The sequence below is a fragment of the Gasterosteus aculeatus genome, chromosome 20 (genome assembly GCF_964276395.1).
Source record: "Gasterosteus aculeatus chromosome 20, fGasAcu3.hap1.1, whole genome shotgun sequence".
Lineage (NCBI taxonomy): Eukaryota > Metazoa > Chordata > Actinopteri > Perciformes > Gasterosteidae > Gasterosteus > Gasterosteus aculeatus.
The window spans coordinates 3,327,525-3,349,251 of NC_135707.1; the positions used below are offsets into that span (position 1 = coordinate 3,327,525).

General features: G+C 49.2%; 1 protein-coding gene across 2 annotated transcripts; it reads right to left on the reverse strand.

Annotated features, from left to right (window-relative positions):
* Window positions 1-1,015: 1,015 nt before the first annotated feature.
* On the reverse strand, window positions 1,016-21,727 carry slc9a1a (solute carrier family 9 member A1a). 2 transcript variants are annotated; one of them, XM_040164191.2, is made up of 13 exons: window positions 20,636-21,723; window positions 12,677-13,149; window positions 12,006-12,256; window positions 10,721-10,938; window positions 9,632-9,834; window positions 8,037-8,126; window positions 6,756-6,826; window positions 6,361-6,537; window positions 5,900-6,026; window positions 5,429-5,530; window positions 4,934-5,012; window positions 4,717-4,773; window positions 1,016-4,378 (listed from the first exon to the last, which is right to left on the reverse strand). In XM_040164191.2, exons 1-13 carry the CDS (start codon window positions 20,928-20,930, stop codon window positions 4,125-4,127), a joined length of 2,397 nt encoding a protein of 798 aa, XP_040020125.2. In that variant the 5' UTR covers window positions 20,931-21,723; the 3' UTR covers window positions 1,016-4,124. The 2 variants fall into 2 exon arrangements, with proteins under 2 accessions (XP_040020125.2, XP_040020126.2); XM_040164192.2 differs by lacking the exon at window positions 4,717-4,773 and having other exon boundaries at window positions 20,636-21,727.

Consider the following 21,727-nt stretch of genomic DNA (forward strand, 5'->3'; position numbering starts at 1 on the left):
TCAGTCAGCTGATGAATTTGTGTTAGCAAATGTAATTCATTCACAAGAGGAGACACAGAACAAAGATGATTGTGTGAAACATGATCAATGTACACAATCAGAAGCTGTTGGGCCTCTGTGGGGCGATGAGGATTTTGAAGCGGCTTCTCTTCGGAATGATTTTGAAGATCTTCTCATCTGACCTTCGACGAGACTTCCCCACTATACAATATAAAATATCTTTAAACGTGAGTGTAGATATCAGACATCCAGCGTGTTTCACATCCGTGACATTACAGATTTATTAGTCGGATATCGTTAACTTTGCTCTCTTGCTGATCCGGGAAGTTGAGCTTATTTCACTGTTTACTTACGGTTAATTCCTCTGGATGGTTTTCAGTTTTAAGCCCTTCAAATGCAAATATGTAAAGAGGATTTGCAGCCAGCGACAATGCTGCTAATTAGAGTCTGAAATTAAACTCCTCAGATGTGAAATGAACTTGGCCACCCGGAGGCTCTGCAAGCAAATGATAGAATGCAGCAAACGCCAACAATTAAAACGAGTGGTGATAGTAAATAGGGCACATCCATGCCAGGATGTAACAGAGGAAATGTGGATGTTTGGCCGAGCCGGTTAAAAGCAGCGCGCCAGTCACTGTGAGCGGAATGAACAGCCCCCTCCCCCGGCCCGGCCCCCCCCCCGAGCCGCCGTCTCTGGTCATCACGGCCGAGAGACGGCGTGAACAACTCCGACAGGCAGGCGGCTCATTCGGTTCATTAGACAAAGCAAAGCGTCCTCCAGGTGCGTGAATCCAACGCCTCCCTTAATGTTTGACCTTTGGGAGCCAGTCGCTCTGGTGGCAAAGGTCGCAGCGCGTGTGTCGACGGCGCACTTTCCCTTTTCTCACATCGTTGCTCAAAGGCGCATCAGAAAGGGAAGAAACTGGCCAACAAAGATTTCATTTGTGTGAACTTGAGTGTCAAATGATGCCAAAGTGATTTGAAGGAAGCAAAAGAGGAGACGTGGACGGCGCGCTGCTACAAAGTGAAACTTTAATTTGGTTTACAGTTTGTGACGTGGTTTCATTCGTGGTTGTTAGTCTGACTGCTCATCACAGGGATGGAATGCTGAAAGCTAAAAGAGGAATCAACCAGATCGCTTTCAGATTTGTACATACATATTCATTTTCTAATACATTTTTCTTTATTATATATATTCCCATTTATTTATATAAAATTAAATAAAATCTCTTAATTATTGCAAAATTTAAATTTTCATACTGCAAATAATTGAAGGGCACATGACAATGAAAAAAGAAAAGAAAAATAAACCAATTAAAAAGAGAAATGCAATCGGATATCTCAAGTCGACCATAGCAAAGGATTTAAAACCCTCAGGACTAAAAGCTCCAAATACATTCCGGCGTGTGAAGCCCCCCATGGACATTCCTGTCCCCTGTGATGCGTCACCTGATCACGCTGCAGGAAACATCTCACAGCAGCGCCTGGAGATAAAAGGTACAGCTGCGAGTGCTCGAGAGGTGGCGGTTGGTGCAAAGCGACGGGGTAAACATTATTTGGGCGTCTTTGGGTGGATGACGTCGTTCTGTGGGCGCCTTAAAAGGAACATTTCACTGCGGATCACGTGGAAACCAAATTAGTGTTTTTCCAATGAAGGCAGATTTGGGATCTGTGTGTTTCTCAAAGAACAGATCGACCTTTTCTCCGCTCACAACAATCGTGCGAGACCCAAATGTTCATTGAAGCAGCTTCTGGTAACTAATGTCTGTAAAGATCCCGTCGGAAACCAATGCAAAGACAAATACAGTTTCATACAAAAGTGCATTCCAGTGTTCCACAGAAGAGAGTAATGATAATAATAATGGTCTTTGGGTGAACTTAAAAGGCTTTTCCACACAGAACGAGGATCTCTCTACGGCTACGGAACCAAAAACTGTTCATTATGTCAATATATCAAACAACGCCGTTAATTTGATACACTATTTGATTCAGTCGGAGTGTTTAAAAGGTTTCTTTTGCAAACCAGGAAAAACAAAGAAGTATAATTGAAGCATTCGCTTCACTCGTCCCACTGAAACAGAACAACTTCAGCAGAAACGGGGGTTTAAATCTGGCGAGCCGTACCGATCAGAGTTTATGGGCGTGGATCACAAATGGAACACGTTTGAAAGACAAACGCGAGAAGCAGAAGGAAAAGGCCACAGCGAAATGAAGCAAACGGACGAAAAACAAAAGAGTGGAAGTTAAGACCATCGAGCGTTCGTCTGAAGACACGAGCGAATTCTTTTTGAGCGTCGAGCGAGACGAAAGGCAAAAGGTGACGCGTGTGCGACGCCACGGCGTGTGAATACAATAGAAGGTTCTTCTGCAGGCTGTATGGCTTAAGATTAACAGTTCCCGTCCCAAACATTTCCCCCGCGGAGAATGTTTGCCCAAAAATATGCATTTCATTCGAAAACTAAAAAGTATGAAAATAGTGTTTTTCTCTTAACAATGTTTTTGAGCGTCGGTGTGATTGTTTTAATCTGAATGGGAGGTTTTTTTTTTTTTTTTGGTCTCTTCATATTTTAATCACATCCCCGAAGCAAACAATTGCTTTGACACACACACACACACACACAAAATAAATGCACAAATCCCACGGCGCATGCAACTACCCTGTTCCTCTAAGCAGCAACAAGGAGGATTTGAAAGGGGGGGGGGTCTTTGAGGGGCTTTCAAAGAGCCTTCTCCTTTCGACCCGTCCCTGTTGACATTTCCAGCTCACTCCTCCACGCCGCTGACATTTCCGACAGTAAATTGAATTTTGTGCAGACAGGGAAATGAGATGCTTTAAGGTTTGACCCCCCCCCTGGTCTCTCGGCTACAATTACCCTTTTAAAAATTTGGAAGCATTGGAAAGTACAAGGAAGGGGGAGGGGGGGAGAAAAGGAACACGGACGCGTTCGACAGCAGTGAGCGTACGCTCGCGCTCGCACATTAACACGCTCTGATTTACACGAGTTTACACGCGTTTTTGTGCACAAGGCCGAATATCCTCGTATCCTCGCTGTGGCAAACGCGGCGAGGCATTCACATGCTCTTTGGGGGTGTGGGGGGGGGGGTAGCGGGCCTGCTCGGGTTGCTCAGCGCGTTGCCCTCAGATGTAACGGGAGCCTTGTGGGTGTAAGAGGATCAGGGAGGACGCACCGGCCACCAACACCTGGGACACAGAGTCAGCTGAGGATCCGGTGCCAAAGGTTCCATGAGGGGGGGGGGGTTGGATCCGCTGAGGAGGACGCGCAAAGTGACGCTAACAAGTACGCGCATGTGTGTGTGTGTGTGTGACGCCCGTGTTGGATTTAAGCTTTGATCACGTTTACAATATTACGTGACGGTTAAAAGGTGTCATAGATATAGGTTATTACAATTATATTAATTATACAATAATATTACCAATTTACATATTTTACACACCAATGCTGCATAGAGTTCTTTTTTTTTCGCGCGTCCACACTCTGATTGGATATATTTTGGGGTCAAAAGTGCTGTTAAATGGTGGATGAACATATTTACTGTCCTATAATATTCACTGGATCGATCAACGCATACAAGTACCTCGGAAATCAAAGACAAAAATGCACAGAGTGAAAAAGTTCGACAGACAATAAGGCCAAAGATATGAAGACGATTTCCAGCGAACAGTCAGTGTGATTCTGGATTAAAACAAGCACCTTAAAACAAAAAAGCCTATGATTGTTTGGTGGATTCAATCCGGGACAAGAGGCCCAGCACCTCCCAAAGGACGAAGCTTTACAGACAACAACAAACAACAACTAAGCAGTCGGTACAAAAAGGAAAGGTGATATCGTCTGAGATGAACACAGACCTTTGGTAATGCATAGTTCTCTCCTGAATGTCTGAATGACTATTAACTACTAACTCACTGCAGCCGTGAGGATCCTGTAAGAGCAGCGTAGTTACCAGCGAAAGGCGCTTTCATTTCGGCCTTTTCTCTCTGGTCACAGCGGGAGCCGTTTTGGCTGCTTTGGTGTCTGAACCACAGAGATGACACAGCAGTGAAGCAGCCCCCCTCCCGTCCCCCCCCCACCCCCAGAAGTGAAGGCGTTTCCCTTCCCGTCCGCTCAGGGCAGGAAGGGCTCGTCCTCGTCCTCGTCGGCGCTGGGCCCCGGGTCGCTCAGGCACCTCGTCAGCGGCTCCCTGCGTCCGTCCTCCCCCCTCGGCCTCATGGTCAGGCCCTGGTCCTCCTCCTCCTCCCGCCGGCCGCCGTTCGCTCTGAACTCGTCCATCAGGTTGACGGAGTCGGGGGACTGGGGGGAGGCCAGGTCCACCTGGATGGTCGGCACGCTGTCTCGCTTCGGGCGGTAGGCCTGCGGGTCTGCAACGTGAGAGTCAGCTTCAGCAACGCGTTCAAGGCGAAAGGGATGGCGTGCACGGGAGGGGGGAGGGAGGGGGGGGGGTCGGGGTTCAACAAGGAAACAGTCACTGCACGAAATTGGAGGCTGCAAGACCTTTCCAAATACGGCACAACAGAGAACAAGGCACGGGGAGCCACGATGACTGAATGATTCATCAACACACACAACCCCCCCCGCCCCCCCTCTTCTCCCCTCCCCCAGTTATTGATGGTCGATGGATGATCAACGAGCAACACGTCCGACACATGCACGTTAGGGTCGCTGCCAAACGGGAACTCTCTCTCCAGCCGCCACGTACCTGGAGAGCTTTGCTTTCCTTTCTGCTGCTGTGCGGGTTTGAAATCAGTTTCTGTGCCTAAAATGAAACCACACAGCGGTTTACACGCCGGCCGCCGCGTGCACGTGAAGTGCATGTGAAGTAGCGGTGCTTTGTCAAGTGCTTATTCCCCCCCCCCCCCCCCCCCCCTCCCCGGGTGTCTCACGCGGTGCCTTTCAGCTGGGACGGACGCGTTTACCTGAAGCCAGCCGGGCTCTGCACAAGGTCGGCGAGTCGGGCGGAGCAGCCGGCAACGTCAGGTTGTTCATGTGGATTATCTGGGAACAGACAGGGAGGTCGTTCAAATACACACACACACACACACACACACACACAATCGGGCTGGAGGTCACGAGCCATCGATATCTCAGAAGGAACGTTGACTGTAACAAACGGACACTCAATTTAGCCCAAACATCCATTTCTGTTATGTAATTTAAGGCTGACGAAACAGAAGTCAGTGGAAGCGCCGCTCAGCCGCGCAAATGAATCAGCCCCCATTAATGTGGAGGGAAAACGCATCCAGGAGACTGAAGGGGGACTTTAATTAGAACACAAATCACTGCTGCTGCAGTGAAAATGACAGAACTGCTCTCTTTTTTCTTTTCTTTTCTTGTCTCGTGTGTTTTCTACTTTGGATTAAGCAGCAGAACCAATGCGGCGGGATCACAAAACGGGTTGCCGATGCTCGTACCTTCTTCTCCAGCTCGATTATCTTTTGCTTCTTGATGATGAAGTCACTGAAGCCCTCCTCGTACGGGTCGGCCACCAGAGTGTGTCTGTTGTAGGAGCGCAGCTGAGAGACAAAAGACACAAACATTAGAGGACAAGCTGATGAGTAACACATGCAAGTTTAAAGCACGTGAAAGACGGAAGCTTCTGGGACAATTTGTTTCTCTCACAGATCTGAAGAAGTTATGAGGACATTGTATTCGTGTCCTCAACTCAGATCATGATGACCACCAAGGAAAATCTATTCAGAGTGCTTTTCTGTGTCGCCACAAATCAAAGTCTGTGTCCGTCAACGTACGAGCAAAGCGACTGATTTGATTCCAACAAATCAATGCGCTCCACTGTGGTCCGGTGCCACTTTGTGCATCAGTGCAAATCAACATGAACAGCGATGCGCTGTGAACTCGGGCCGTGGCTCCTGCAGCGGCGTTACCCTCTGTCGCGTCCTCTGCAGGTTGCTCCTGAGGATGGTCCTGATCTCCTCCTCTCGGCCTTTGGGCAGCTGGGGCAGAGCTCTCTGGACGGGCTTGGCAGCAGCCGGCTTCTTCGGCTGGATGTTCCTGAAGAAAAAAAAAGATGGAAAAAAAGGGACGACTTTCATAGACTTTCTCGCCTCGTCTCTGGCTGCTTTGGTTGTAGCAGATTAAAAACAAAAAAGGCAACGATCATTCGCTTTTTAAAAAACAAAATGGGATCATTTTTATGATGACGTTTCAAACACGAACCTCCACTGCTGGATGTCAATTGAGTGACTATTTGCCAAATCAACTTAAAAAGGCGACGACGTGACAAAATCCTGTCAAAACACCTCTGCTGCCCCCATGTGGCCGGAGCAGTGTAAGGCCTTAAACTGGGGACGGTGTGGAAACTAAATGAGTGTAAAATCCGACTCACTGCATGGAAACTGTGGAGGGCAGAGCAGATGGCGGCTTGAACCCCCCGCCGCTCTCCACCAGCTCGATGGCCTGCTTCATCTCCATCTTGTGGTAGAAGGCGATGAGCTGGGGCTCCCGGCCGCGTTCGTCGGCTATCAGGCACTTCTTCACGTACTTCTTGTTGATGCGGTTCAGTCTGGAAGGAGGAGATGAGCGAGGGAGGACAAAAAAGGGACAAAGGGAGAGATGTGAGAGCTTTGACACAGCCGGAGTCACTGCGTCTTCTCACACCGGTAAAATAAATAGGCAGAGATTTAACAACGGAAATACAAAACCCTGTTACAATTTCTCAGAGAAATACATTTTATTTTCATCATTCCCTGATGACCACAAGAGAAAAAGTAAAGCTCATACTTGTCCTTCCAGTGATGGTGTCCATAGTGTCCACAAATGTCCTCGATTCCAGTTAGTAGGTGGTCAAGGAACTGAGGATATAAAAAAAAAAAAGGACAGAACTTTCAATACGCCCTCGTGCTTCTCTCTGCAGGATTTTAATATTGTACCTCGCTTATAAACACAACATCCCGGGGGCCCGTGTTGTACCTGCTGTTGTACGTGTACGTGATTTAGAGCCATCGAGTTGGTCAAACCCTACTTTTCTGCTGGGTATTTCATACAGAATACTGAACCGCCGTCGCTAGCCAGCGAGGACGAGCTGTAAGAGGACGACGCCGCTGGGAGAAGACCGGTGACAGGCAGCGTCGCTATGGCAACGAGTCAGTAAGCAGAGCCACGGCATTTACTGCCGCTTTTCGTCTCTGACTGAGCTTTATGTCAACTCGTACGTAAACGTCACACTAATGGGACTATTAACACCAATCTAATGAGATATGACTCCATAGTCGATCTCAGAACATCACGATCCACGAATTCGAGTCCATAAAGGCAACAAAGCCATCAAAATCGTCCAGAAGCGGATTGAAAGGACCGCGCTGCCTCTTTCTGTGTCCGGTGCCGGTCACTTCCGGGCGTTTCCCAGAGGAGAAGCCATTTACACAGCCTCTCTGAAGCCGGCTTACCGCAAAGCCCCAAGGGAAGAACACTGAGTGAGTGTGTGTGCTTATCTGAGCTGTATTAATAGCCTTCGAACACTCTTGTGGAGCATCGTGGTGACTCATTAATGTGTCTACATTTACATTTTCCATTTAGCTGACGCATTCATCCGAAGCGACTTACAATAAGTGCATTCGACAGAGAGGGTTCAGAGAGTCGAATTTCTTCAAGAAACTACAAAGTGCTATACGTGCTAACAGGGTGCTAAAGGGTCCAGGTGAAGCCGGTGGAGGCGTGTTTTTAGCTACTGTCTGATGGCGGGGACGTCATGTTTGCACTGTGCACGGCCACCATACAGGACGATGCATGAGAAGAAGTACCAGCTCACGGCCAGTAGGTGGAGGCAGTGATCCAGAAATGGCCTCACAGGCTGGTTAACAGATGATCAACTTTTGAGTCGTGGCTCAAATTTGACATAAATACGACAGAATGAATGTATCACAGCATCACATTCATTTTTTTTTGGTGGTGTGGTAAGAAACGTGTCCAAGACGTCGTTCATCAGCTGCACACCAAAAGGCCGTGGGTGAGTGATATGCATGAGGCACCAAGAGGTCACCTGCTGTGGGTGAAAGGACTCACCTGGGTGTGGATTTCCTCATTAATCGTCCGCTTGGCCTCCTGTTTCTTCTTCACTGCCAGCAGCTCCACGAGGGGCTTGATGGTCATGCCCTGCAAGGCGGGACAACAAAGCCGTATTCATCATTCACCCCCTGACGTTGACTAAAGAAAGAAACACGCGCTTATCGCCAACCATAAAAAGGTTTGCGTGAATGAAATCAGAAGGTTTAAAACTGGTCGTTGGCCGTGTTTATAATCTTGTGTCAGACTAAAAGGAACTGTCACACATTCTCTGGCTCAGTTCCTAGATGGTGATTAACAAACACATCAGGTTCTTTTTGCAAGAACGCGGCCGGTCTCTCGCCACTTCAGTGTCGACATTTGGGCGAACTCCTTCGCGTGGTTAAGAGTGCTTAAGTAGTTAAAAGCAGAGAAATGACTTCAGTTTAAGAGAAATCCTGAAGACTGAAATGCTAAAATGTTGATGCAAGAGTGATGCAATCACAGTGGAACAATAAAGGGATCATAAAACACTCAACTGATAAGGTAAACGTCAACAAACACTGCTTTAGTTGTGCGTGAAATACTCTAACTTTGATTTTAGGAACCGGTTTAGCGACAAACCTCGATTCTTCGGTTTAACAGGAAAAAGCTGTTCAGTTGCCAACAGGATTAAGAAAACTATGGAGGGATGAAGATGAGTCTAATGTTCGGCTGCTGCTCGATTATAACCAGTAGAGTGTGTGTGTGTGTGTGTGTGCGCACGCTCGTTCATGTCTGCACCTACAATCATGCAATTATTCTTGAGGAGATTAAGCAGACCATCTGGAGGACTGCAGTGGCTGACAGGAGTTCTGCTCTTTGACGTTACCCGGTCACGTGACCTCACGCATGCAGAGGAAGCCACACTTTCACCACCTCGTCACCACAATAAATCACACAAACCGAGTTTGAGGGCACAACTATGATAAAGATCCCTTTCATCGGTTTCAAATAACCATACGATCCCAGTCTCGTCGTACTTTTAAATGACCCCACACTGCGGCAGAAAGGGACGCCCCCCCTGCCCCCCCCTCCCCTCTCCATCAGGCTGCCATTGCTGAATCCAGCAGCATAAATAAAACATGATTCTGAACTCGCCTTTGAGGAGAGATGTCTTCTGGGTTGTTTTTTTTAGCTGCCTCCATTCTGGGTCTAAAACGCTCTCACTAAAGGGACTAGTTCATCCCGCAGGACGGGACGGATTAAATGCATCGAGTCCTCTGCCGCTGGTCTCCATCTCGCCTTCGGGGGTCGAGTTTATGTGGACTTCTGTGTCCCTCCGTGAACCCCATTGTGTGTTCCTTCTGCATGCGTTTTAGATTTGATGCAAAAAGGAGAAACTGAAATCTAATTTCCCCAAACCAGCTGGAGCCGTTTACTTCAAGAACCAAGAAGAAGAAATGCGCGAGCGTCCCTCTGATGTTCGCGCGACTTCTCTACGTCGAACTGAATGGTTGCAAATAAAAAATAAAGATTGATGTGAATTCAGACGGAGATCTAACGGAAACTCAAACCAGACCAAAGACAATGAGTTAAGATGATGAAAGATGAATAAAACCTCGTGTCTGACTCACCTGAACAAAGACCGTGAAGAAGATGACGGTGATGATGGCCGTGAGGAACATGTCTCTCATGGGAAAGTGCTTCTCCTCAAGCAGGAAGCCGAGGGAGAAGGCGATGGCGCCACGCAGGCCGCCGTAGGCCACGATGAACTGGTCCTTGGTCGTCAGCTTGACGATGCGGAACTTGTTGATCACGAAGGTCAGACCAATCACACCTGAGGGGGGGTCACAGTGAACATGTGAGGTTTGTGCTTTGTGTTTCAGGACGTCACAGTTCTTTTTTTTTTTTTCAATTAAAAAGACTTAAAGATTCTGCAGAACGGCATTCTGCAGAAAGTATTGCCCCCGAAAAGGATGTGATTTCTAGGAAGCCACTTAAAACCTACGAAAACATCTGAATGGCTCTTGAACGGGTCAATCAGCAGCTCTGGCCTCGTGTGAGATACTTAATGCCGATTAAAGAACTGCTGAAGACGTCTCATCGTTTCTCTCTGATGATGAAACACCAGCGGGCGGTCACGTGACGGGCCTGAAGAGAACCCGCCTTCCCTCCCGCAGACGTCTGTGTGATGAAACGCAGTTCCCCTTCCCCGAGCAGAAGGACTTCTGCCCTCAAAGTGCACTTTAATGTTTGTTGATACAAAAAGGAACTTATGATGGTTTCATTTGAGCCCAGTCGATGACGGATGCGTTCAATTAGCAGCCCTTCAAGATGAATGCCCACCAGCAGGTTCTCTTCCCCAGACTCTTAAGTGCTTCCTCGCCCCGCAGGTTTCCGTGGAACGTGGGAACATCTGGACTGTGGTTCTTCCTGCCTGACATCCACCGATCATTATTAGCTGTAATCGCATTAGTATTGCCTGGCCCCGTTACTGCTTCGGTCAACATTGTCGAGGAACAGATTGTAAAGCACATTTTAGTTTATGGACTAAACAAAATTAATTGAATTAAAAGATGTGTCCACAAAAGGCGAAGACTGCTTGAGCGAATAAACCCCACTTCCTGTCGCTAGGTAACCGTTTCCTCCCAACGCTACACACGCCGGCACCGTGCCACTACATTCATTTGAAGAAATTGTCACAATCATTCCAGCGGTCTGACCTATGACCCGCGACACCAGGCACAGAAGGACGGTGACGGTGACGAAGGTCCAGTTCCAGCTGTGAGGTCCGTCCACCGTGGCCACGCCCAGAAAGATGAAGATGAGCGTCTCGCTGACGCTGCTCCACATCTTCAGGAAGTACTTGATGGTGGTGTGGGACTTGTGGGATATGTTGGCCTCCACATAGGGCCGCATCACCGCTCCACAAGCTATTAACCTGGATGAAAATAGGCAGACGTTTGTCAAACGATACATACGTGTGTGTGTGTATATATAAGAAAATTTAACAGATTCCATGAGTCCTAATGTGTTGGAAATGCTGGGATGGTTTGTCATCCCAAATGGAACATGGTTGAATAATGAAGTGGACTTTAGAAAAAGGTTTTGTCAGAGGGTTTCCTCTCGGTGAGAACAAAGATTTCTCGCACTTCTCTATTCCGTTCTGGTGTCATGCAATGTTTCCGGGTCACATGTCCCACGAGCCCCAGCAGCTTCTCGCCACCTTCACTCACATTCCACTTCCTCCTCAAAGTCAATATTGGTTTGGTCAACGTTTTTGCCTTTACTTTCCCAATACAAATGCAGTTTTTAGATAACAGGGACAGGACACAGCCGGACTCTGGAAGAGATCGTCCTTGAAGCTGCTCATCTTTGGGCCCCGACACTCGGTAAATCATCTCCTCCGCTCCGCAACATCAATTACCTCCAGCACCGTAACCAGAAAATAGATTGAAAAATACCAGAGGAGCCGATGAGAAACGGCACCGGAGGGCACCTGAGGTCGGGATGCCAATAAATGAAGGCTCGGCTTGACGTTTGATCGGATCAATCAATCAAACTAGTGGTTATAGCGAGTGCAATCTGCAAAGATTTATTGGCGAGATAAGCTCCGGGCAATGACTCAAATAGGTTTTCCCTGCAGTGGAAAGGTTGTACTATCTAATCTGGCTGAGGGAAAATCCACATATTAAAAGATGGGAGACAGCTGCAGGATTCCACTGAAACCAGAGGTTCCACTGTTCTACGCTACATATGGGAAATAAAGCCAAAGATCAAAAGATACATGAGGTGGACTCTGCTCCTCATTAAAACAAAGCTGGGTTACATTTTAAGAAAATGATTAACCTTAACATATGAATATAGAATAGATTCAGTGAAGTTGTGTTGAAATGATGCTCGAGTTGTACAGAAGACAGACATGGATTATACAGTACATTCTGAAAATGTGTCATTCTCAATACGATTCATGAATAATGCATAAAAACCACCCTGCCCCAAACTTACGCCATGATGCCAGAGAGGTGGAACATCTCAGCTGACAGGTAGGCCATGTAGCTGTACACGAAGACAAAAAGGGGCTCTATGACACGTACGTGGGAGGTGAAGCGTGAGGTGAAGGCGGCCAGGAACCCATAGATCGCTCCCACTAGAACGCCCCCCAACGCAACCACCAGGAAGGAGATGACTCCCAGGACGCCGTCCAATATCGTCACTGTGCCAGCACCTGAATACTCCTCAAACAGGTGGTACAGCACCTGGGAGACGAGGAGCGGGAATAGACAAGATTAGCAATAATGTGACGAGATGTTTCTCACACTACTAATTGCGTAATGTAATGCCAGACAGGGTAATCATGCAGATCAACTGAATGGAGCAGATGCTTCACGATGACCTGCTGGTTTGTGCATTGAACCTGAAGCTGAACTTGTGGCCTGTCGACAAACTGAGATGAAGATGTTCTTCCAAGTAAGTACTAAGGGAGTTTTTAAGTTGCTTCTCAGACTGCTGAGCGAAACAGCGCTTTAGCTTTCATTTGCAAATGACTTGATGCTGTTGATGATATTGATGTTCCTCTGAAGCCTCAGAGGAACATCAATATCATCTACTTCCTACTCAAAAGGTCCACCTTACTGGAGAAACAATAAACGCAGGAAAAAGGAGGGTCGGTCCCTCACCACAGTGACGGCATCGTTGAGCAGCGATTCGCCGAACACCAGGATGTGCAGCAGCTCATTGATGTGGATCTCCTCGAACACGGCGAGCACGGCGACCGGATCCACGGCCGAGATGATGGAGGCGAACAGCAGGCAGGGCAGGAGCTCCAGGTTGTGGAGGTCGGACGGATTTCCCGGCTGGATCTGACACACGGCGTACAGCAGACCCCCCACGAAGAAGGCGTTCCACAAGGTCCCCACGACGGCGAACATCAGGATGGTGCCCAGGTTCTCCATGAAGGGGCGGATGGGCAGGAAGTAGCCGGCATCCAGGATGATGGGCGGCAGCAGGCAGAGGAAGAACGACTGGGAGTCCAGCACCGGGGGGACCTTTTCTCCGGCTAGTTTGATGAACCCCCCCACAAGCAGACCCACCACGATCAACAGGCAGCTCTCGGGCACAATGCTGGAGAGCCGAGGAATCAGGTGGAAGCCTGTGGGAAGAGAGTGAGAGTGAGATGAGATGCGGTGGCAGGGGGGAAGTGAAAGATCGAGGGAGTGATTTACCTGGAAGGCCTCAGTGGTATTTGGGAGTATGTGTGTGTGTGTGTGTGTGTGTGTGTGTGTGTGTGTGTGTGTGTGTGTGTGTGTTTCCATCTGAGTAACTGGAAATCCTCCCGGCGTTTTTTTCGCCACCCGACATTACGAGAATAACGAGCTGTGACATTCCACACCGGCATCACGGTTGAACTTTGCAGGTAAGAGGAGGCGGTTCTTGAGAAAAGGAAGCACTCTGACATCGCAGACATGTCAAAGCTCGTTTTGATTATTACCGCTCTACAAAGAAAAATGTGTTGAAGAACTGATGTTCTCAGCATGTGCTTTACATATAAATACACTTTGGAACCTTCACCCCTGAATGTGTGTAGTTTGGGTTACAGGAGAAGGGTGGAGTCACTGGTGTGACACGTAGCCACCGCGATGGTCCCGGGAATTCTTGAGAGGGAAAAATGTAAATAATATGCAAAACATTATTAGTAGAACAGGTTGCACGTGACATGCCAGCAAGTCAAGCCTGCAAAGAGGAGACATCCTTCAACTCCTATTTGTCTTCTCGATTACGCGCTGAGCCAATTTAGGATGAGCCCCACGTGAATGAAGTAACCTTCTGCAACGATGTGCACTTACTGCCTAACTGTTAACAACAGCGTCTGGGCTTTAAAGGGCTCGCCCAACATGGCCAACTAGTCAGTTGGTACCGGGACTACAAACTTCCATCTCACATCTACACACAGGAGACAAAGCTGCGTGGTGAGGTGACGCCTGCAGCGCGTGTGTGTTAAGCGCTAAACAAAAGGAGCTGAAAACTTCAAAGAGGCCTTGGCCTGCACCGCATAGTGAGAAGTCTTTCCACCGGCTATATTTACTGCACACAGACCCGTCATATTCCAGCCGGCACTGTATCAGTTAACCTCACGCCGCATTGACACGGACACACACACACACACACACACGGGAGAAATATGAGCCCAGTAAGGCTACATGCGCGCACACAGGCTAAACAATGTCACCGGGGCAAAGCGCGGTGATAGTGGCTGTTTGTCCACTCTGCCCCAAACGCTTAGATTCACGTCGACGAAAAGAAGTTGAATCCATGGCGTTGGGATCGAAGCGCACGCATCGATAAGCACCGCGGCTGCACTTCTGTACAGGAGCCCCGGGGGCGTGTTCCCTCCTGAGGTGGGAGGGCCGGGGCAGGCAGGCGAGCCGCTCAGGCCTGCTGCAGTTTGCTCGCAGGTGCACAACGAGGATTTCACTTACATGCATTGCATTCTTATGTAACTGGCAAGCGAAGCCTTGCATTCTTGCAAAAACATGCATTCTTTGTAAAATCGTAAGGGCGGGGGGAAAAGGTGACAACGGGTGGGGGTTGGATTGTGTTATCCCAAAAAAAAGTGCGCCAATGTAGAATAATCTTATCATAAAAACCAGGATGGGTGCAGCGTGGTTTTATTAAGCAAAGTTCACATCGTGTCACCACATCAAAGTCGTTTGATTGACCCTCAGGCTTTTATAACCATTGTTGCGTCCAAAAATTCTAAACTGACGTGATTAGATAATAGATCTCAGAGTGCCAAAACACGTACGGTGTAAGTATCGGTGATAACGTCCATTTGGAGTGAAAGGATGTTTCATTCTAACGCTGCCCAGGACTCAACACATGGAAGTTCTATTGCGAGGAGCCCGCAGGGCGGCTAGCTAGTACTTTTCCTTCTTACAACTTTAGCCCTTTTTATATTGCCTTTTAAATTTAAGTATAAAAGTTAATTGTAACTTTTTTTAGAGGCTCCTTAAAAAAGTCCTAATCAGCGTTTGGTTGCACTTAGCTCCGCCCTCTCGTGTGACGTCGGGTAGCGTCGGAAAGCCTCTGTGAGAAGACGTCTGACGCAGGGGGAGGGAGCGTTCAGACAACACTTTCACTGTTTCAGCCCACGAGCTCCACAAGTGCACGCCTGTAGATTGTGCAGCTGGAGCTCTGAGGAAAGAATGGGGGGGGGGGGTCCTTTGTCTTAAATGGTGTAAGGAGACCTAAGTTACCCACAGCGAGATGTCAGACTGAGCGCGTGTCTCTTGACGGAAACAAGAGGAACCGCGGATAACAGGAGCTCAGCAGCCAGGCGGGTTAGCAAAGATATTCTGTGATAGCGGCTGTGGAGACCACTGAGACCACATTAGGTCTTCAGAAGAAAGCATCAACCGTCCTGCTGGAGGCTTCCAAAATCAAAGCTCAATAAGCCCCATAAATGAGGACATGACGTCCACAACCCCTCAACTCCCCTTGGACTCTTCTACATCATTAAGTCTGAGGCCTCAAAACACCTGCACACCTCCAGCTTATTAGTCCCTGCTAGAATGGAACAGATCTGTGTTAGTGTGCAGATCTTTTTTTTTACGCGTGCATGTAAAGAACAAGTTAAATGCGGCAGTAACACTTCATTTATGCACGTTCGTTTATGCATGTTCGGTATGCTGACGAGCACGTTCACCTGTTGGAAGCCGTGCGGGCCGTACGAGGAGTTGGGGCGACGGCAACAACTGCGAGCAGAGAGCGTTTACGTCTCCCAGCCACGCCTCCAGGGGCCTTCTTATCTGTGTCGCTCCCAAAGCACATTACCCACGTTTGCACTGTTACTCACGGGGAGAATAAACATCCTTCAGAATGAGCTGGAAACAAAAGAAAGAGCCACTACTGAAAGAAAGTACTATTATGCAAGAACCGATAAGGCGGCAAAGAATGTGTCTGATAGATCAATCCGATGCAGAAAGGACTTTAAACTCTTTAAAAGTGTTTAGAACTGCAGGGGGGAGAAAACAAGCAGGGGTATTATTGGAGGATAAGGAGTCCCGTGAGTCTTTGTCCTTCTAAATGACACTCGCTTATGAACCGGAGCCAGCGGCTCCACGCTTTGACTCCATGAATCGTGATCCACAAATAGGCCACGACGAAGTGGAATTTTAAGTTGGATCAGGTCATTAGAGATAAAAGAAATATGAAGGTCGTGCTCATCTTTTGAAAAATCACCACGCCATCGTATGCTCTGCTGGGGAGTTCCATATCAAATTCACTGTAATATGGAATGATCCGTATCAAAGCAAAGGTTACATTCTTCAGTCTAAACCTTTTTCGTGGTATTTCGGTCTCACCTCAACATACGCGGTGGAATAAACCCCAGCTGCTCACAGAAGAACATCCCACCCCAGAGCTCGCAAACCCCCGGAAATGTCGGAGCCCTGCGATGCACCCGTTCACACAAATCCTTTAATAAAGACAAGGACAGAACAGTCCTCGAGGGACGAGCGGACAGGTCACGACCGAATGGACCTCAAGCGCCTTACAGCGGCAACTCAACACTGGATCAGAGAGTGACTCATTCTAAATGAGCCATTTAGGTGAGGGGGGGGGGGGGGGGGGGGTGTGAAGTGGAGCATCAATGCGAATCCTTCTGTAACCTCAAAGGCTCCGTGGAGGCGGATCCGAAACGCGGCAAAGAGTTTTCACATTCTTACATTTCCGCGGCGTGGGTCCAATTACGGCCTTCGGTGCACGTCAGCGCAAAAGCCACGAGGAGATAAGAATCAATTGTCGTGCTCGATCGCGGTGTCGTCAAGACACAAGCAGGAAGGGAGGTAGGAGGTAGGAGGCCAAAACAAAGAATGAAAGAAAACCCTGCGTGGAAGGATTTCCGTGCAGGAGCCTGGAACTATGACATCAGACGGTTCCTTGTGGCTGCTCTCTAATAATGGCAGGCGCTGCGTCCTGGCCCCGTCCCCCGTCCCCCCCAGGGTTATCAAAACGCCACTAAAGGGTCGCGGCCCTGTCCCTTCAGCGCGTGCACTCGCTGCACGAGATCCTTTCCCAGAGCCGGGCACTGCGCGCTGTTGCCAGGTGACTAATTGTAACGCTGCTGGCAACCAGACCTGCCGGACTGAGCGAGCACAAAAGAGGGAAAACATTTAAACAGCGGGGGGCTTTGTTGGAGGAGGTGATTGACGATACGGCCGCTTGAGTCCTTTCCAAGAAATCGAGGCGTTTAACCGGCTGGCCGACGTTCCGACGCCGCGATACGTGGAACACAAGAAGGTCAACATACACATTTATTTCACGGCGACGCAGGCCTGGTCCCTGACAACGGCAGGAAAAAAAACGGCGCGTTTGTGAGTCATCGTTTGATTGTTTTAATGCAGGTCGCTTGTGCAGGACCAGGGTTGGTTTAAATGATTAATAAGTAATAAGGGCCTGCTGACGCCATATCTACACAACAATGGCCGCTCACGTCGGCGACCAGTCGCGTGGATTCCAGGCGACGGAAACGTTTGATCCTCACTTCAATTCCCAAGCACATCTCGCACCAACGACTACTGAACGGGGTGGAATTCAGTGACGGTTCATCAAACGTCGGTTACAACCAGTACTGAACAAAAGTCTTCCCGCGGTAACGTTCAGGCCGTCGGGGGTTGAAGAACAGGAGATGGTCTGGTTCCATGGAGACGGAGGGAGTAATTCATACGAGAGTAATTTGTGAGGCAGAGAAAGAGCGCGAGCCCGTGGAACAGAGAACGGTCCGTCTACTGCGACCACTAATTGCTAAACGTCCTCCGCCAATGACACCTAACGCCATGATTGCTGTCTGCAACCCTGTGACGCACGGAATGGACGACCGTGGAATCCAATCAATAGCCATCACCGCCTCAGAAGGTATTGGGTGGATTATATAATATTATAAAAAGTCATCAAATGTGAGGTAAAGTACATTTCTAAAATGAAGGAGTTTTTTTTGCTTTAAGAGGATTTCTGTGCCAAGAGATAAATGACACATTCAAGATAAGATATAATTGACTCAAGCTTTACCAAAAGGTGTGGTTCCTCATGCTGTACCTGCTATCTGTCCCACGCTAACAGGGTGCGATAACTCTTGTAATGTACGACTACACGACATCAAACGTCTAACTTCAACAGACTCAGAGAGTCGAGGCTTATTACCGTAGCTGAAGGTACGAGGGAGGGGGGGGGGGTTTATTGTGCAGGAATAAATGGGGATTTATTGGTTGACCCAGTCATCCTAATAATGTCTCCCGCCTTAACATTCAACAACTTCTTACGGACAATAAAACAAGCCTTTGAGGAACGGCCAGCTCACTTAGTGAACCATTTACTGTGAACAAACAAGCTAAACAAATGCAGCAGACCGAAACCAGTGGGAATCAATGATTATTAAAGGTAATCAGAGAATTAAACCTTTGTGCAGATTACAAATTGCAAATAGAAAACCACACACGTGAAAAAACGGTAAGATCACAGAGAGCGCCGCGCTCTTTAGGTGTAAGAGGAGGAGGGAACCAGAGGGATGAGCCAAAATTAACAAAAAGTTATTATAACAACTGACAGAAGTCTTCAAAAAACAAATAAGAAATGTCACAGGAAAAGTCAAGAAGCCGCAGGATTTTACCACTGACCTCCCGTCTACATAAAGAGAAAAAAAGAAAAACGCATAAAGAAAATGAAGCAGACAATGCAGAAAAAAACAGACACACACAAGATGGACAGAATCGCTAACCAATCAGTGTCCAATCGCATCCAATACATAAAAAACAATCAACGTCATCGCGTTCAAACAGCAATGTTCAACCCTGATGATCCCCGACAATCCCTCACATTCAATGAGAATATGTGATATTAATGATAATAAAGCGTGTTTTTTCAACCATTTACTTGCTCGAGCACAAGTTCTACTGTTACTGCTCAGATGGGAGCGAACCCAAAAGTCAACGTGAGAGTCGGAACCTTACATTACCTAACATTACAACACTGTACGTCCTGCTACGCCGCACCGTTTAAACGTTACACATCGACAAAACAAAACAGGAAGAAGTTCACGTAGATCACGTTAGTTGGGTATTTCATTTTTCCGGATTACGCCTCAGCAGATCTTTCAAACACGACCGCCGTCTAAAAACCAGTGGATCACCTCGCGATGACCACGTTCAGGTTTATTATGCTCATTAGGCCTTTAGGCCAGAAGTTGACGAATCAGTGTGATTCACGAGTGGCACAGGTCTGTAATTACAGGAGCCAGAACATAAAATGAGATTAATATAAGGATCTTGCTAATGTTGGGGCACATTCTTAGAAGTGCATCCCCATGCTTGTGACTCATATGGATGTAATCAATTGAGGAAAAACATTCAAATATTTAGGTTTGGACGATACGCACCGGACGATGAGTCACGTCTGAGCAATGCAGCAGCAAACTGAGAGTTACCCGCTTTTAAACTTCTCCCGGGACAATCGGAGGCTTAAGGTCACCGCTGTCAGCGCACACACATTACTTCTCCGCTTCGCCTCGCCATCCCGCACCTCCGTCATCCCTCTCAACTCCCTCCGTCTCTCATTTTTTTTCATTTTTCCCTCCGTGTCCTTGAACTGCGTCCTAAGAGGAGAGGCAGCCGGGCCGGGCGGTCCCTCCCTTGCCCGTCCCCCCCCCCTCTCCCCGGAGACACCGGGCGTCTCGCCCAGGCAGCATCCTCCCTGGCTACCGGCCGGTGCTCAGTCTCTGATGTCACAGGCAACAGACAAGCTGCCAGGCTCTCGGTGGGGTGGAGGTGGGGGGAGGAGGGGAGGGGTGACAATGCAGTGTTTTGTGGAAAAGCACAATGCGGGGGAGGCCTCTGTGACTGGACAATATAGTGAGAAAAGGGAAAGAAATAAGAGGAGTGGAGGAGTGGAGAAAAGAGGGGCGACAAAGAGCGAGGACACCGAAGCCACAGAGCTGAAGAGCCGCGAAGCGGATCGACTCAAACAAAGTTTCCCCGGCTTGAGTATTTGCTGAACGCGCCGCTGCACCGAGATGCTTAGTCAGTCATTGCCGTATGAAGGAGCAGCCGAGGACAACCGGGTGGGGGGGTTTACCTGCTCTCCAGCTAATTTCAGCTATTCTGGTCTGACTTGCTGTGTCAGCGACCAGTGACATCCTGCATTGTTGTGCACAATGCAAGGCGGCGGGCCGGACTGGTGGCCTGAGATTATCTTGTATCTGCAAAGTGATACTGGGGGAGGGAGGGGGAGGGGGGGGGGGGGGGGTCTCCTTCCTGCCGACCCTTGTAAACAATAATAAAGATGTGTCTTAATCTGTATGACTCACAGGTGTCATCTCTGCTGCAGCAGGGCATCTGCACTCAATCTTCTCCTATGCTTTTTATTAAAAGAGCATTCCGATAAAACCAGACTATTCTGGTTTTTCTCTCACGTGCAGCTGAACAAGTCGCTTGGAAACGCACCTGCAAAGCCGGCACACCTGAGTGTCCACCCTGGGACCAAGCTCGCTAACGTTAGCATTTCCTGGATAAGCTAAAATACACACACACACACACACACACACACACACACACACACACACAACCTGACAGCCACACGACACTCACCTAGCTTCATCAGCGACGCCAGCAGCACCCACAGCGCGATCTCGAAGGGGACGTGGATGTGATGGTAGTCGAGGCTGAGCACCGGGAAAGCCTTCTTGCTGTAGTTCTGGCTCTCCTCCGCCACGGCGCGGTCCTCCGAGTGTCCCCGGGGGTCGACGTCCGGAGAGCTGGCCGCCCCCAGGGGGAACACCACGGAGCCCTCGAGAAGCACCAGCACGAGCAGCAGGAGCAGCCCCCGCTCCGGCAGACCCCGGCCGGCCCCGGGCCGGCCGCGCGGACCGGTCCCGGAAGTCATGTCGAAAGAGATAATTAAAAAAAAAAAAAAATATATATATATATATATATATATATATATATATATATATAAATAAATAAAAGTCAGCTCGTAAGTTCGAGGAAGTTGAAACGCGAGTTTCGTGATGTCGCTTCGTGGCTCGCTTCCCCGCTCCGTTGGGAGGACGCTAGCTCGAAGCGAACGTCCGGCGCGTCGGTTGACGTTAGCTCGACTGGCTGCGTTGTTTCCCGCGGCCAGGTGAACCGTCGCGGCCGTCGGGAGGCGTGGGAGGGGCCGGGGTGAGGAGGGGTGAGGAGAGGGGGGGGGGGGGGGAGTTTCCCGTTTTCTAAAACTATAATGGCGAGAAAAAAACAACAACACACCCACACACACGCCGAGCGCCGGCGTGTCCGTGTCGGGCGGCTATCGTCGTCCTCCCCGGCGGTGAAAGGCGTCGGCGATGCTGGAGGCGAGCGAGACCCAGCGGCGTCCCATCGACGCCTCTTCTCCCCTCCGACCGCGCGAGGGGAAGCGCGTCCGCGAGGCGGCGCTGCGCGGGCTCTGACCTTGAAGAGAAGCGCCGCCGCTGCCCCGGTGCATCTTGCCCCAACTCCTATTTGTACGGACGTCTGCGTCTGTTGTCGCGCCGTGTGTGTGCGTGTGTGTGTGTCCCGGTCCTCCGCCCCCACCTCCAAGAACGAGAAGCCCGCGGTGTGTCCGGGGGGGCTCAGCCCGGAGGGAGGGTCGTAGTGTCGCAGGGGGGGCAGGTGGATGCTGAGGCCGGTGACGACTGCTCCTCTCCAGCGGTGATGGTGTTC